Here is a 16,398-nt window from a genome sequence, read left to right as displayed (position 1 = left end):
GGGGTCTGTGGAGAGGAGGAGGAGGAGGATTGAGGCGTCCTTGGTGCTCTCTTAAGCTTCGTTGTTTCCTTGGAGACGTTGTGTGACCCAACTAGGTAACACCATCAGCGCTAGAAGGGAATGGGGTTTGTGGAGAGGAGGAGGACGATGACGACTGTGGGGTCCTTGGTGCTCTCTAAACTTGGTTGTTTCCTTAGAGACGTTGTGTGACCCAACTAGGTAACACCATCAGCGCTAGAAGGGAATGGGGTTTGTGAGGAGGAGGAGGAGGAAGAGGAGGATTGAGGCGTCCTTGGTGCTCCTCAAAGCTTGGTTTTTTCCTTAGACGTTGTGTGACCCAACTAGGGAACACCATCAGCGCTGGAAGGGAATGGGGTCTGTGGAAAGGAGGAAGAGGATTGAGGCGTCCTTGGTGCTCCTCAAAGCTTGGTTGTTTCCTTAGACGTTGTGTGACCCAACTAGGGAACACCATCAGCGCTAGAAGGGAATGGGGTTTGTGGAGAGGAGGAGGAAGACGATGACGACTGTGGGGTCCTTGGTGCTCTCTAAGCTTGGTTGTCTCCTTGCAGACGTTTTGTGACCCAACTAGGGAACACCATCAGGGCTACGAGGGGATGGGGTCTGCTCTCCGATTAGATGCAGTGAGCACATTAAAGAGCAGCCCAGTCGAAGAATCACCCAGAGGAAGGAAACAAACCCACCAAGACGACAGGGCAAAGCGCAGTGTCTAAAAAGAGACCCTAACCCCATGGAGGAAATGGGGGAGAGGGGCGGTCCTTCCAAGAATTTTTATTCAGACAACGCCTGTGGCTAGACAAACACAACCGCACAACCAAAGCAAGCGAAGCAGAGATTTATTTTCCACCCTTCTCCCGACGGATGTGGGAGTCCCCCGGGGTCTCGGGCAGGGAAAACTAGATGAACGGGAAGTCCTCCAGCCTCGCTGTCCACCATCGGCGTTCCACATCAAAGCTCAGAAGGGCAAAATTCCGACCTCCAGCAACGCTCTCCTCAAACTCCTGTCCACACAGCGTCAACCGTGACTTTTCTCAAATTTCCAGGCAGCTCGCTGGCTTTAAGAGAGGGTGGCATAAGGGACGCCCGTGAAAGGCTCAGGCGCTCGGCAAGCAGCCGGTTTTCTCTTGCCAGGAGCACGGAAAGCGCGGTGCCCGCGCCAAAACCCAGGCCAGGGGGAACGGCTTCAGTTGTCCACCACTTTCTTCATGAACCACATTTCCTCGGCGGTCAAGGGTTTCAAGTCGTAGCCTTTCAGCTCTGGTTTACCTTCAGGATGAGGAAGGAGACATTAAAACCATTAGGAGCCAGTTCGGCTCACTGGCTAAGGCAACGAACGGGCTGGAAACTTGGGAGGCAGAGAGTTCTAGTCCCGCCTTAGGCACGAAAGCCATCTGGGTGACTTTGGGCCAATCACCAGGTGACGGTGAGTTCTAGTCCTGCCTTAGCAATAAAAGCCAGCTGGGTGACTTTGGGCCAATCACCAGGAGACGGTGAGTTCCAGTCCTGCCTTAGGCAGGAAAGCCAGATGGGTGTAACTGTTTTGGGCCAATCATCAGGAGACGGTGAGTTCCAGTCCTGCCTTAGGCAGGAAAGCCAGATGGGTGTAACTGTTTTGGGCCAATCATCAGGAGACGGTGAGTTCCAGTCCTGCCTTAGGCAGGAAAGCCAGATGGGTGTAACTGTTTTGGGTCAATCACCAGGAGATTGTGAGTTCTAGTTGCACCTTAGGCTTGAAAGCTGGCTGAATGACTTTGAGCCAATCACCAGGAGATGGTGAATTCTAGTCCCGCCTTCAGCAAAAAAGCCAGCTAGGTGAATTTGGGCCAATCACCAGGAGACGGTGAGTTCTAGTCCCACCTTCGGCACAAAAGCCAGCTAGGTGAATTTGGGCCGATCACCAGGAGACGGTGAGTTCTAGTCCCGCCTTAGGCACGAAAGCCAGCTAGGTGAATTTGGGCCGATCACCAGGAGACGGTGAATTCTAGTCCCACCTTCGGCACAAAAGCCAGGTAGGTGAATTTGGGCCGATCACCAGGAGACGGTGAGTTCTAGTCCCGCCTTAGGCACGAAAGCCGGCAGTTCCTCTCCCTCAGCCCAGCCCACCTCACAAGAGTTGTTAGGAAAAGAGGAGCCGGAAGGAATATTAGGTATACATAAAAATAATAGAGGTGCGGTATAGTAAAGGTAAAAAATGAAAATTAAGAAGTAAAACTAAATTTAAAAAAGAATCTTAAGATCCCTCCTAATCTACCCCATCGCCCCTGGGATCAAGGAGGAGGGAATGGCCCAAAGGTGTCCAGGGAATCCTTGTGAAGGAAGGGGGGAGGCGGGGGACTGACGCTGGGCTTCCCAGCTCCTAGTCCAGCCCAGCCCCTTCCCCATCGCTCCCCACGGCTCTTACAGCCTTAAGACTGGAGGGAAGGAAACCTCAATTGTGCCACTCACAGCTCAGCTTAGAATGCAACAGTACCAAAGGTAAGGCGCCATTCGCACAATTAACCAAATTGGAAAGGAAAGCTTGGCACGCTCAGCTTTCCTTTGGAATCAGGTTAGGGACCCCGACGGGCACCGACCTTGGGCCTCCATGAGGTTGCTGACTTTCCCTTTGAGCTCCTCCTGCAACTTCGCAATTTCTTCCTCCAGCAGCTCTTGATCTGCGGAAAGACGGGCGGAAGAACGGGACACGGGTGAGGGTTACCACGGATAGGATAGAATAGGATAGGCTTTACTGTCAGTTTTTTTTTACTACGGCACTCATCAAAAATGAAATTTAGTGGCCCGCTCTCAAAGTGAACACGTACGTGACACACACCTAAACATACTATATACAACATATGTATAGACCCACACCCCTACGTATACATAACATATGAATATTAAACACTGTCCATCTTGAATATATACCGGAATGAGGAAGCTTGAGAGTTCACAAGGTTAATATTGTATGGAACAAAACTGTCTGAATCTTGATGTTCCACTGAATAGAATAGAATAGAATAGAATAGAATAGAATAGAATAGAATAACAGAGTTGGAAGGGACCCTGGAGGTCTTCTAGTCCAACCCCCTGCTCAGGCAGGAAACCCTATTCCATTTCAGACAAATGGCTGTCTAGTCTCTTCTTTAAAACTTCCAGTGTTGGAGCATTCACTGCTTCTGGAGGCAGGTTGTTCCACCGGGTAATTGTCCTCACTGTCAGGAAGTTTCTCCTTAATTCCAGGTTGCTTCTCTCCTTGGTGAGTTTCCATTCGTTGCTTCTTGTCCTGCCTTCGGGCGCTTTGGAGGATAGCTTGACTCCCTCTTCTTTGGGGCAGCCCCTCAGAGATTGGATCCCTGCTATTATGTCCCCCCTGGTCCTTCTCTTCATTCAGCTAGAGACGTAGCCAATTCCAGCAACCGTTCTTTGTACGTTTGAGCCTCCAGTCCCCTGATCATCTCCGATCACGCCAAGCTGCAGATGGCCCCTGAGAAACATGTGCAGAGACTGGCACCGCTTTCCAACAGCCTGGCAAGCCCTTATGCCATTCCCACGGGAAAGAATGAGGGGGACGGCCCAATCTGCTGCCGGAATATGCTGATCCTCCCACAGGGGGAAAAAAAAACAACGCAGGGAGACGGGACGAAAGAGGACGATGAACCCCCCCATCCCCACCCACCCCCAAAGGGGAGCTGTGTGCTGTACAGGCTCCATGACAATCTCCCTTTTCATTTCATATAGAGGGCTAGGGATGGCCGACTGCTTGGCTAATCAGAGGAGGAATTTCACAGAACCGTGGCTGCTTTGCTGGTTTTTCTGGCCAGACGTTTCATGACCCAACTTGGGAACATCATCAGTGCTGGAGGAGGAGGAGGAGGAGGAGGAGGAGGAGGAGGAGGAGGACTGTGGGGTCTTTGGTGCTCTCCGAGCATGGTGGTTTTGTCAGAATCCATTTATATCCCATTTCATAAATGTATAGGTAGAACATTATGCTTATTCTGGGGATCCTGCCATCTCTCCGAAGGAGGGGGGGGGAGAGGATGGTTACTTAGATTGAAATAGGCGATCTTCAAACAACACGGAAGGGGAGGGGGGAGGAGGGACGGATCTGGATCACATCTTCATTTACAACTGAAAAGGAAGAAGCAATAACCATAAAACCAAGGAGAGTTCCCTTTCCCACGGAAGGGCCTGACACATAAGCAAATGATGGGAGCCTGACCAAATGGATGAGGGGAGGGGCTCAAATGGGAATGCTTTAATATAGGATTGAAATGTAACTTTTGTCAGATTCCGTCTTGTATTGCCACAATCGATTCCATCCTAGTAAACATTTTCCTTTTGGACTAAACTTGCATCCAAGAGTTCTTATTTCCTAAGATGTGGATTGAGGTGGGTCCTGACAGGTTTTCTTGCAGAGGTTTCACCACCCAACTAGGGAACATCATCAGTACTAGAAGGGAGGAGGAGGAGGAGGGGGAAGAGGAGGAGGAGGAGGAGGAGAACTGTGGGGTCCTTGGTGCTCTCGGAGCTTCATTGTTTTCTTGCAGACATTACATGACCCAACTAGGGAACGTCATCAGGGCTAGAAAGGAGGGGGCTTGTGTAGAGGAGGAGGAAGAGGAGGAGGAGGAGGAGGAGGAGGAGGAGGAGAAAGAAGAAGAAGAAGAGGAGGAGGAGGAGGAGGAGACTGTGGGGTCCTTGGTGCTCTCGGAGCTTCATTGTTTTCTTGCAGACATTACATGACCCAACTAGGGAACGTCATCAGGGCTAGAAAGGAGGGGGCTTGTGTAGAGGAGGAGGAAGAGGAGGAGGAGGAGGAGAAAGAAGAAGAGGAGGAGGAGGAGGAGGAGGAGGAGACTGTGGGGTCCTTGGTGCTCTTGGAGCTTCATTGTTTTCTTGCAGACATTACATGACCCAACTAGGGATCACCACCACTGCTAGAAGGCAATGGGGTTGCTCTCTCTTTATATGCAGTCCATCCTGAGAGTTGATATCACTGCGTCATAAAAGTCACGGAAGGCTGAGAATGATTGTTATCAATTACTCTCCTACCAGCAACCATAAACCTCAACCGCTGAGAGACAACAGTGGAAAAGCACGTCAACCTCTTTTTCTGCGGGAGACAGAGAGAAGTTCCAAACTGTGAATTGGGCTGGCGCCATTCCATGCCTGACCAACACACACACACACAGACACAGACACACACACACACACACACACACACACACACACACACGCCCTGGCTCAGCCCTTGAACCTTTTTAATTCTGCAAACGGGAGCTCACCTCTCTGTAGCATCTCCCGGGTCTTCGTTTTCGAAAGCTGTATGAACATGCTCCCGAAGCAAACCGTGGCTTTGTCTGAAAGCAGGAAAAGAAAGCTTGCTTTAATAGGAAGCCTCGGTTTGTTTACTTAAAAAAAAAACAAAAACGAAACGGGTCCTGCTTTGAAATCTCAGCCTCTTGGAGCAGGAACCTGAAACCTTCCAGATGTGCCTGAACTACAAGACCCAGCAGCCTCGGCAGCAGCTGGCCGGGAAATGGCTCTTTACTCCTGGGGTTGGTTATCCTGGCGTCGTCATAGAGGGCACGCAGGTCAGGAGGGTTTTAATAATAATAATAATAATAATAATAATAATAATAATAATAATAATAATAACAACAACAACAACAGCAGCAGCAGTAGTAGTAATAGTTGGAAGGGGCATTGGAGGTCATCTAGTCCAACCCCCTACTCAGGCAGGAAACCCTATACCATTTCAGACAAATGGCTGTCCAGTCTCTTCTTAAAAACCTCCCGTGTTGGAGCATTCACCGCTTCCAGAGCAGACATGTCAAACTGCCGGCCCGCGGGCCGGATGCATCACGACCAAACCACGCCCTCCCCATTGCTGGCAATGGGGAAAAAGTCGCGATACGTCACGCGACATCGCGGGTTTGACATGCCTGTTCTAGAGGCAGGCTGTTCCACTGGTGAATTGTCCTCACTGTCAGGAAGTTTCTCCTTAGTTCTAGGTTGCTTCTCTCTTTGGCTCGCTTTACAACCGTCGTGGCTTAAGGCAATAACTGCGAGCTCAATTACAGCCACGAGTGGACGGCTATTTCTGCGTTGCTGATTGGCAGCCCGATCTGGGTCTCTTACATCAACGCTGCTAACATCGGATGTTCTTGCTTTGATAACAAATACATGGAGATGTGATTTATGACTGTTAATTAGAGGAAGGAATTGTGCTTTGATACTATGTGCTTAGGGGAGGGGAATTCAGATGTTGGCTTCGATGCGGATGCCATGCTACTCATATTTGTGATCTATCTATCTATCTATCTATCTATCTATCTATCTATCTATCTATCTATCTATCATCACCTATTCTCTATCAATCAATCTATCATCTATCTATCTATCTATCTATCTATCTATCTATCTATCTATCTATCTATCTATCATCTGTCATCACATATTCTCTATCTATCTATCTATCTATCTATCTATCTATCTATCTATGTCTATCTATCTATCTGTCATCACATATTCTCTATCTATCTATCTATCTATCTATCTATCTATCTGTCATCACATATTCTCTATCTATCTATCTATCTATCTATCTATCTATCTATCTATCTATGTCTATCTATCTATCTGTCATCACATATTCTCTATCTATCTATCTATCTATCTATCTATCTATGTCTATCTATCTATCTGTCATCACCTATTCTCTATCAATCAATCTATCATCTATCTATCTATCTATCTATCTATCTATCTATCTATCTATCTATCTATCTATCTGTCATCACATATTCTCTATCTATCTATCTATCTATCTATCTATCTATCTATCTATGTCTATCTATCTATCTGTCATCACATATTCTCTATCTATCTATCTATCTATCTATCTATCTGTCATCACATATTCTCTATCTATCTATCTATCTATCTATCTATCTATCTATCTATCTATGTCTATCTATCTATCTGTCATCACATATTCTCTATCTATCTATCTATCTATCTATCTATGTCTATCTATCTATCTATCTATCTATCTATCTATCTATCTATCTATCTGTCATCACCTATTCTCTATCTATCTATCTGTCTGTCTGTCTGTCTGTCTGTCTGTCTGTCATCACCTATTCTATATCTGGTGCTGCAGTGCTTAGAATGCAGGATTGCAGGCTGACTCTGCCCACAGCTGTGAGTTCGATCCTGACTGGCTTAAGGCTGATTCAGCTTTCCATCCTTCTGAGGTCGGTAAAATGAGGACCCAGATTGTTGGGGACAATATTCTGACTCTGTAAAGCATTGAAAGGGTGTGGTATATAGCCTAAGTGCTCTTGCTATTTGACCGGCCAAACCAGTACTGGTCAACCTCGACGACTTTTAAGACGCTTGGCTGACTGGGGAATTCTGGGAGTTGAAGTCCACTCATCTTAAAATTCATCACGTATGAAAAAACCCTGGGCTAAAACCCTGAGCTAAGCCATTACAACATCAGATGAACTTTTTCACACAATTACAGGAGGGGGAAAAAACAACAACAACTCACCAGCAGAATCTATGTCCTTACTCAGGGCTCTTAAGGCTTCCCGATTCTGATTCCGTTTCTGATTCAGATCGAAAATCTACAAGAGAAATGGATAAAACCTTCAAGCTTTACCAAAAAGCTCCTTCATCGCGAGCATCTCCTGGTCTCGCTTCTTCCCCTCTGCAGATTGGACAAACCATCTTGTATTACTGCAGCTGAAGGCAGGACAAGAAGCAAGGGATGGAGACTAACCGAGGAGAGAACCAACCTGGAACTGAGAAGGAATTTCCTGACAGTGAGGACAATTAACCAGGGGAACAATCTGCCACCAGAAGTTGCAAGTGGTCCATCCCTGGAGGTTTTTAAGAAGAGACTGGATAACTATTTGAAATGGCATGGGGGGGGGGGGTTGAAGAAAAGACCTCCATGGTCCCTTCGTTTATTCAGTGGAATAGATTGCTTCCAGAAGTTGTGGGTGCTCCAGCAATGGAAGTTTTTAAGAAGAGGCTGGACAACCGTTTGTCGGGAATGGTATAAGGACGCCTGCTTGAGCAAGGGGTTGGACTAGAAGACCTCCACGGTCCCTTCCAAGTCTGTTGTTCTGTCTGTCTCAATAGCTGGCTGGAGGCTGGGGCTGCAAAAATGCCACTGGGGGGGAAAAAAACCAGCATTATTTTGGCTGCTCACTGGTGGCTTGGCACTTTGTACCCCTAATCTGGACCGAGATGCCCTACGCACAGTCACCCATGCACTCGTGACCTCCCGGCTAGACTACTGCAACGCTCTCTACATGGGGCTGCCCTTGAGGACCACTCGGAGGCTTCAACTGGTGCAGAATGCGGCCACGCGAGTTGTGATGGGAGTTTCCCAATACTCCAGTGTAACACCTCTTCTCCGCGAGCTGCATTGGCTTCCAGTTGCCCTCCGGGTGAGATTCAAGGTGCTGGTAATGACCTATAAACCCCTAAATGGCTTGGATCCGGATTATCTGAGGGAACACCTGCTGCTGGGATCAACTTCCCATCGTCCTGTGCGCTCCCACAGGGAGGGCCTTCTCAGGGTACCGCCGGTTAAGGAATGCCGGTGGGTTATTCCCAGGGGAAGAGCGTTCTCTGTGGGCGCGCCGGCCCTATGGAACCAACTTCCCACGGAACTTAGGACTGCCCCCGACCTTCGTTCATTTCGCCGGGACCTGAAAACTTGGCTCTTCGAGCTGTCTGGCCCAGACTGAGGGGTTTTAATTTTAATTGGGTTTTAGTTTTAAATTTCGGGGACTTGAATTAATTAATTGTTTTAACTGATTTTAATTTTTGTATGTTATGCTTTCAATTTTCCCTGTAAACCACCCTGAGTCCTACAGGAATAGGGCGGTATATAAATTTAATAAAATAAATAAATAAAATAAATAATCCAGGAATTGGAAGGAATTTTCTAACAAAACGAGCCAGTTGCTACCTTGCAGCCATAAGGGGGCCCTGCCCTCCTCTCCTCTGGGGTCTGTAATGCAGATTGCTGAGTAGTCCAAGGCTGCTGAGCCCCTACTCCATTTTATGTATAGGAAGGAAGGAAGGAGAGAGGGAGAGAAGGATAAAGTGAAAGAAGGAGAGAGGAAGGAAGGAAGGAAGGAAGGAAGGAAGGAAGAAAGAAAGAAAGAAAGAAAGAAAGAAAGAAAGAAAGAAAGAAAGAAAGAAAGAAAGAAAGAAAGAAAGAAAGAAAGAAAGAAAGAAAGGGAGAGAGAAAGAAAGAAAAAGAAAGGAAGGAAGAACATTAAAACATAATAATAGAATAAATAGTAACACTACTGGGAGAGTCAGTCTCCATCTGTATTATGTATTATGCCTGCTTATTAGGGCTTTCACACACACCCCCAAGCGGCATTATTACAAAGTCAGCTTAATTGCCCCCAACAATCTGGGTCCAGCTTAGGGCTGGACTAGACGACCTTGGGGTACCCCTTCCAACAAGACAACCCTAGGATCCTCTGGAGCGTGGTCTGAGCTGGGGGAGGGGGTTTGTTGGACTAGTGCAGGGGTAGGCAACCTCGGCTCTTTTATGACTCATGGACTTCAACTCCCAGAATTCCTGAGTCAGCTGTGCTGACTCAGGAATTCTGGGAGTTGAAGTCCATGAGTCATAAAAGAGCCGAGGTTGCCTACCCCTCGACTAGTGGATCTCTAGGTTCCCTTCCAAATGGACAGTTCTACACAAGAGTGTTTGCGATATTTAACCTTGTTGTAAGTATTTTATATGTTACGGGGGTGGTGGTAGACGGAAATCCCTAGGCCTGCCTTGTTCTAGGCCCGGGGACTACAACTCCCATCATGCCTCGCGGCGCCAATTCCCCCCCCCCAACGGCGCTCCCCGGCCTACCTGCTGCCTGGTGGCCATCACCTCCTCGGCCAGCGCCTCCACCTCGGCCAAATAGCGGAGCACGAAGTCCGGATCGCCACCGGCCATCGCGCCGGGTCTCGAAGGAAGAGCGACGCCGGGAAACTGCGCGACTTGACGTGGCGCGGCCTAGTCGGCGCAGGCGCCTGAGCCGGGCGGTTGCCATGGCCACCGCCAGGCCTTGAGGCCTACTCCAGGCCTTCGCCGGCCTATCTCACCAAGCTGGGAAGGAGGCGGGCAACTAACCCGCTTCTCCTCGGGCGGCAGCCGGGGAGGACAGGCAGGACTTCCCCGGGGGCCCTTCGAGGCCTTGGACTCCGTTTCTCCTTCTCCTCGGCCGTCCAGGATCAGGATGGGCTCGGATGGGCTCTGCCCTCCTTCCTGACATCGAGCGGCTCTTAACCTGGCAGTTCTATAAGGATGGATTACAAATCCCATCATCCGCCCTCTTGCGGGACCGCGGGGCTGCGCATGATGGAGAACTGAGTGATGCATTGAAAAGCGCCAGAGACAGCGGCAAGGAAGACCATTGCCTGACTTTCCAGAGAGAAACTCCTTGCTGGGTGGATGTGTTGTCTGAACCCAGTCACGTGGGTCAGCTTGACCTGCTTTGGGAAGGAAAGACCTGCTGGTGGCATTCACAGGACACCAAAAGCTTCCTTTGAAATGTGGGGCCAACTCAGCCAGTTGTGCCAGCATTGTGTGAATACCAAAATGGGTGAATTCACCAACCCTGGTTTGGGCCAAGGGATGAAATTTCTTTCTTTCTTTCTTTCTTTCTTTCTTTCTTTCTTTCTTTCTTTCTTTCTTTCTTTCTTTCTTTCTTTCTTTCTTTCTTTCTTTCTTTCTTTCTTTCTTCCTTCCTTCCTTCCTTCCTTCCTTCCTTCCTTCCTTCCTTCCTTCCTTCCTTTAAATAATTCAAAGTGAACATACATAATACTCCTTCCACTTTCTCTTTTCCACAACAACAACCCTGCAAGGTGGGTTGGGCTGGGAGAAAGTCACTCAGTTGTGGCTTTCATGGCTAAGTGGGACTATAACTCACCGTCTCCTGGTGATTGGCTTAAAGTTGCCCAGGCCGTTTTCATCCCTAAGGCAGGACTAGAACTCACCGTCTCTTGGAGATTGGCCCAAAGTCGCCCAGGCCGTTTTCGTCCCTAAGGCAGGACTAGAACTCACCGTCTCCTGGTGATTGGCCCAAAGTCGCCCAGGTGGCTTTCATGCCCAAAGCAGGAGCAGAACTCAAGAGTATTTCTATTTGTGTAACAAGATAAAATGTTAAATCTTCCATTTTCCTTCCCCAGTATATCTTTCCTTCAGTTCTTGCAGAGAAAAAGAGAATATATTGCAGAACAAATTTGTATTCAGATGTGTTTTTTCCCATCCCTCCATGCCTCGCCTTGGCAACTTTCTCTGGCCAAAACTCCTGTGATGGATGATTTGCGGCAGAAGCGGCCTTCGAAGAGTTGGCAGCCCCAAGTGGGGATGGGTGGATGGTAGCTGTTGGGGAGAAACGGCTGGACTTTTGATCAACTGGCAACTCTGCTGCACGGAGTCCTAAATTACCTTAATGTAATTAAACTGGAGCACTCGGTTCACCAGAGGCATCTGTTAAAAGCGCAGAAGCAATAAAAGTGAGAAATTGTGGCTTCTAGGAAACTCACGCCTGCCAAAAAGCCGGATGCAATTTGGGACAGAGTTTCTCAACCTGGGCAACTTTTAAGACGTGTGGTCTACCCACTTCTGGAATTCTGGGAGTTTGAAATCCGTGTGTCTTGAAGTTGGCAAGGTTGAGTAACCCTGATTTAGCAGATTATCGGCAAGATTGTCTGGGACACGACACACCCTCTCCACGACCTGTTTTCCTTGTTCCCTTCTGGGAGGAGGGGGCTCCGTGGTACCCGAAGCAGAACATCCAAATTCAGCCCCAGTTTTGTTCCATATGGTATTAACCTTGTGAACTCTCAAGCTTCCTTCTTCTCAGTGGTGGGATACAGCCAGTTCGCACCACTTCGGCAGAACCGGTAGCTAATTTTTTTTTGCCCAGGCCCACCACTGATCATCTCTCTCTCTCTCCCTCTCCCTCTCTCTCTTTCTCTCTCTCTCTCTCTCTCTCTCTCTCTCTCTCTCTCGTATCTACTATCTATCTCTCTATCTATCTCTCTATCTCTCTATCTATCTATCTATCTATCTATCTATCTATCTGCTATACCTGTACATTTGGTTTTTCTTGCCTAAATGTAGAATCTTGCTTTTTTCACCATTGAATTTCATCTTGTTAGATAGCGTCCAGTGTTCGAGTCTGTCCAGATCCTTCTGTATTTTAAGCCTATCTTCTGGAGTGTTGGCTATTCCTGCCAGCTTGGTGTCGTCTGCAAATTTGATGAGTTCCCCATCCATCCCCTCGTCCAAATCGTTGAGGAAGATGTTGAAGAGCACTGGGCCCAGAACAGAGCCCTGGGGCACCCCACTACACACTTCCTTCCATGTAGATGCAGTTCCATTGAGGACCCCACGCTGAGTACGGCCTGTCAGCCAGCTATGAATCCATCTGGTGGTGATGCTATCTAACCCACATTTTTCTATCTTGTCAAGTAATAGGTTGTGATCTACTTTATCAAATGCCTTACTGAAGTCCAAGTAAATTATAACTGCAGCATTCCTCTGGTCCACTAAATTTGTCACTTGGTCAAAGAATGCAATAAGATTTGTCTGGCATGATCTGTTTTTGACAAACCCATGTTGACTTTTAGTGATGACTTTGTTTGCCTCTAGGTGCTCGCTGATTTGTTGTTTGATGATCTTTTCCAGAATCTTCCCAGGTATTGAGGTCAGGCTGATAGGTCTGTAGTTTCCTGGATCCATTTTTCCCCCTTTTTTGAAGATGGGAACTACATCAGCTCTCTTCCAGTCCTCTGGTAGTTCTCCAGTGCTCCAGGATCTTTGGAAAATATAGCTCAGTGGTTCTGAGAGTATGTTGTGATTCCGTGTCAGCCTGTGCTCCCAGCAGGCTGAGTCCAAGGCATCTGAGGAGGAGGAGGAGGAGAGGTTTGGAGAGCCTTTGGGGTCAGAGGGAGGCTCTGATGGATTGCAGGACTCTCAGTCGGAGGAGGAGCCTGGCCCCTCCAGTTGTGTCTGTTATGAGGCTCAGCTGTGTGAGGAGGAGAGTTCAGACTCAGAGGAGTCGCAGCTGAACCTTGGGGTGTAATCCATCTGGTCCTGGTGATTTGAACTCGTCTAGGCTGGACAGGTGCTCACTTACCGTTTTCTTGCCTGTCTTAACTTGGGTTTCTAATCTGTTTTTTTACGGCACTGTGTTTGATAGGCTGGACTGTTTTTTCCCCTTTGTGTAAAGACGTGCTTTCGAACTGCCAACCTAGCCGTTCGAAAGCGCGTAAAAAAAACGCAAGTAGGAAAATAGGGACCGCTACGGTGGGAAGGTAACAGCGTTCCGTGCGCCTTTGGCGTCTAGTCATGCCGGCCACATGACCACAGAGACATCCTCGGACAAACGCTGGCTCTTCGGCTTTGAAACGGAGATGAGCACCGGCCCCTAGAGTTGGAAACGACTAGCACGCACGTGCGGGGGAACCTTTACCTTTTTAAAGATGGATGCAAAAAACAAAGAGTCCAGCCACTGGAAGCAGCTACTCAAGAGACAGAGAGAAAACTGCTAAGATGCTGGAACTAACTCTTAACATACAGCTGAGTTGGGGAACTGGTGACCCTCCAGAAGTTCTACTTCAGCAGCAGGGTCCCTTGGGGGGGGGGCTCTGAAGCAACAGCTGGAGGCCACAGCTGGAGAGCAACCATTGAAGGCATGCATTGCAACACACTGAAAGAGGGGTGAGCTTTGAATTGCATGGCTGCCTCTGTAGCTTTGATTTCTACGATCCCCTCTCCATGGATGCCTCTGATTATTAGCTCATGGAAGAACTGCCTTCCATTTGGGTGCAAAGAATCAGACATCTTTTCCCTTGGACCCAGAGATGGTACAAAAGCTTTGCCAGAGACCGTAAACCCTGCATAAAGCACCGGGGGTGGGAGTAAAGCATGAAAACTCCTTCCCAAAACCCAAGCATTCTGTCCCAAAGTTCCCGTCGGCATTTTGCATTAAAATGCTGGTTGGGGAATTCTGGGAATTGAAGTCCAGACATTAAAAAAACGGTTGCTGGAACTGGGTATGTCTAGTTTAATGAACAGAAGGACTAGGAGTGACATGATAGCGGCCCTCCAAGATCTTGGAGTAGAGACTCGGTTAGCAACGACGAGAAAGGTTGTAAAATCAAGTAAAATTCACCTAACGACTGTCTTGCTTAGCAATGGAAATTTTGGGCTCATTCTAGACATAAATTGAGGACCACCGGAAGCGCTACTGTAGAAAATCCTGCCAAATGTGAAGATGCCAAAGGAGTACGGCTAGTGAGGTTCACAGAGCGTGGTTTGACCATCAATTCAGACGTCTGCGGTGAAACATTACGAAAACTCAGGCGAGCCGCCATAACAAGCATTGGTGCCTGCTGACTTCCGGTGTGGTGGTTGTTGGTCCGCGATAACGCTCGCCCGCACACTGCTAGACGCACCCAAGGACTTTCGAAGAGGTTCCGTCGGGATGTTTTTGATCACACACACACACACACACACACACACACACACACACGGAGCCCAGATCTGGCGCCGAGCGACTAGTACTAAGAAACTTCAAACCTTGTAAGATGTTGTGACAAGGGCCTCAATTTGAATGGCGGTGATGTCGGAAAGTCATGTAATGTTGTCGTTTTCAAATGTGCATAAACACAGTTCTGTGTCCGCCAGTGTCTGTCGTTGATAACCAAATGGAAGTTTTATTTCCGAATTGCCCTCGTGGAATTCTAATTTCAGAGGGTTGAGTTTAAGGGTTCTTTGCACACTCACGGCACAAAGCTTCCAACATCTGAAGGTCATCTCGGCCCCTGGAATGGAGGGTCTGTTTGTGACATGCAGTTTGCCCCAGTTTGCCACCAGCTCCCCAGTGAAACTCGTTTGCTCTCGCACAACCAGGCCATCAGAGACATGAGCTCATCGCTGCCACGTAGGGACAGATTTGTTGAGGTCTGGCTTTGACCCCGAGGAGAGAACACCGTCTGCGCCTGGTGGCGCCTGATTTTATCCTCTCTTGCTGCATAGCCTTTTTTTTTTAGAAAAAGCTGGTTCATAAATAACATGACGTTCATCCCTAAATCCAAGCCACAAAATTCAGTAGCTTCTGTTAACCCAGGCAAATAAATAACTTAGGGCTCAGTGCAAAGGTGGGGCTTAATCAATTTGCAAAGAGAGTGTTTTCCTCCATAAACTCACACACGTCAAATAAGGAACAGAAGCTGTATTTGCCCAATGCGTTAAACTTGGGTTAGTGTTAATCTGTGTTATTCTTGTAACATACTGTGCTGTGCAACTCAGCCTATTTAGTAGAGGACACCAAGCTGGCAGGAATAGCCAATGCTCCAGACGACAGGCTTAAGATACAGGAGGATCTGACTTGACTTGAACACTGGGCGCTATCTAACAAGATGAAATTCAATGGTGAAAAAAGTAAGGTTCTACATTTAGGCAAGAAAAACCAAGTGCACAGGTATAGTACAGGTGGTACCTTGCTCAATAGTAGTAACTGCAAGAGGGATCTCGGAGTCCTAGTGGACATTCACTTCAATATGAGCCAGCCGTTGTGCGGCAGCTGTCAAAAAAGCCAACACAGTGCTAGGCTGCATCAACAGAGGGATAGAATCAAGATCACGTGAAGTACTAATACCATTTTACAATGCCTTGGTAAGGCCACACCTGGAATACTGCATCCAGTTTTGGTCACCACGATGTAAAAAAGATGTCGAGACTCTAGAAAGGGTACAGAGAAGAGCAACAAAGATGATCAGGGGACTGGAGGCTAAAACATATGCTGGAATTGTTTAATGAAGAGAAGGACGAGGGGGGACATGATAGCAGCCTTCCATTATCTCAGGGGCTGCCCCAAAGAAGAGGGAGTCAAGCTATTCTCCAAAGCGCCTGAGGGCAGGGCAAGAAGCAACAGATGGAAACTAACCAAGGAGAGAAGCAACCTGGAACTAAGGAGAAATTTCCTGACAGTGACAACAATTAACCAGTGGAACAACCTGCGTCCAGAAGCTGTGAATGCTCCAACACTGGAGGTTTTTAAGAAGAGACTGGACAGCCATTTGTCTGGAATGGTATAGGGTTTCCTGCCTGAGAAGGGGTTGGGCTAGATGACCTCCAAGGTCCCTTCCAACTCCGTTATTCTATTCTATTCTATTCTATTCTATTCTATTCTATTCTATTCTATTCTATTCTATTCTATTCTATTCTATTCTATTCTATTCTATTCTATTCTACTCTACTCTACTCTACTCTACTCTACTCTACTCTACTCTAGTAATATTATGATTCAGTCGCTTGCTTCAATCCAGTAGGTGAGTTAACATTAA

General features: G+C 47.8%; 2 protein-coding genes across 2 annotated transcripts in view; one reads left to right on the top strand and one right to left on the bottom strand.

Moving 5' to 3' along the window:
* The window catches only part of DNMT3B (DNA methyltransferase 3 beta), a gene marked incomplete at its 5' end in the record, with an annotated part of 480,157 nt that overhangs the window by 111,486 nt on the left and 352,273 nt on the right, over positions 1 to 16,398 (top strand). The gene's annotated exons all lie outside the window — the stretch shown is intronic.
* PDRG1 (p53 and DNA damage regulated 1) lies at positions 839 to 10,127 on the bottom strand. The gene is made up of 5 exons (XM_083361021.1): positions 9,905 to 10,127; positions 7,556 to 7,631; positions 5,283 to 5,357; positions 2,592 to 2,672; positions 839 to 1,284 (listed from the first exon to the last, which is right to left on the bottom strand). Exons 1-5 carry the CDS (start codon positions 9,989 to 9,991, stop codon positions 1,202 to 1,204), a joined length of 402 nt encoding a protein of 133 aa, XP_083217147.1. The 5' UTR covers positions 9,992 to 10,127; the 3' UTR covers positions 839 to 1,201.

This window comes from Vipera ursinii (genome assembly GCF_947247035.1).
Source record: "Vipera ursinii genome assembly, chromosome: 3".
NCBI classification, from domain to species: domain Eukaryota; kingdom Metazoa; phylum Chordata; class Lepidosauria; order Squamata; family Viperidae; genus Vipera; species Vipera ursinii.
Note: the sequence above shows the minus strand (reverse complement) of the source record. Positions and strands in the feature narration are given on the sequence as shown.

Bases quoted from the DNA above. Each gene is read 5' to 3' on its own strand.
- PDRG1 (XM_083361021.1), bottom strand. From the start codon at position 9,991: ATGGCCGGTGGCGATCCGGACTTCGTGCTCCGCTATTTGGCCGAGGTG. The intron at 5,358-7,555 runs GTGAGTTGTTGT...TCCTGCTTTCAG, and splicing joins TAAGGACATAGATTCTGCTG to ACAAAGCCACGGTTTGCTTC. The intron at 2,673-5,282 runs GTGAGCTCCCGT...GTCTTTCCGCAG, and splicing joins CCGGGAGATGCTACAGAGAG to ATCAAGAGCTGCTGGAGGAA.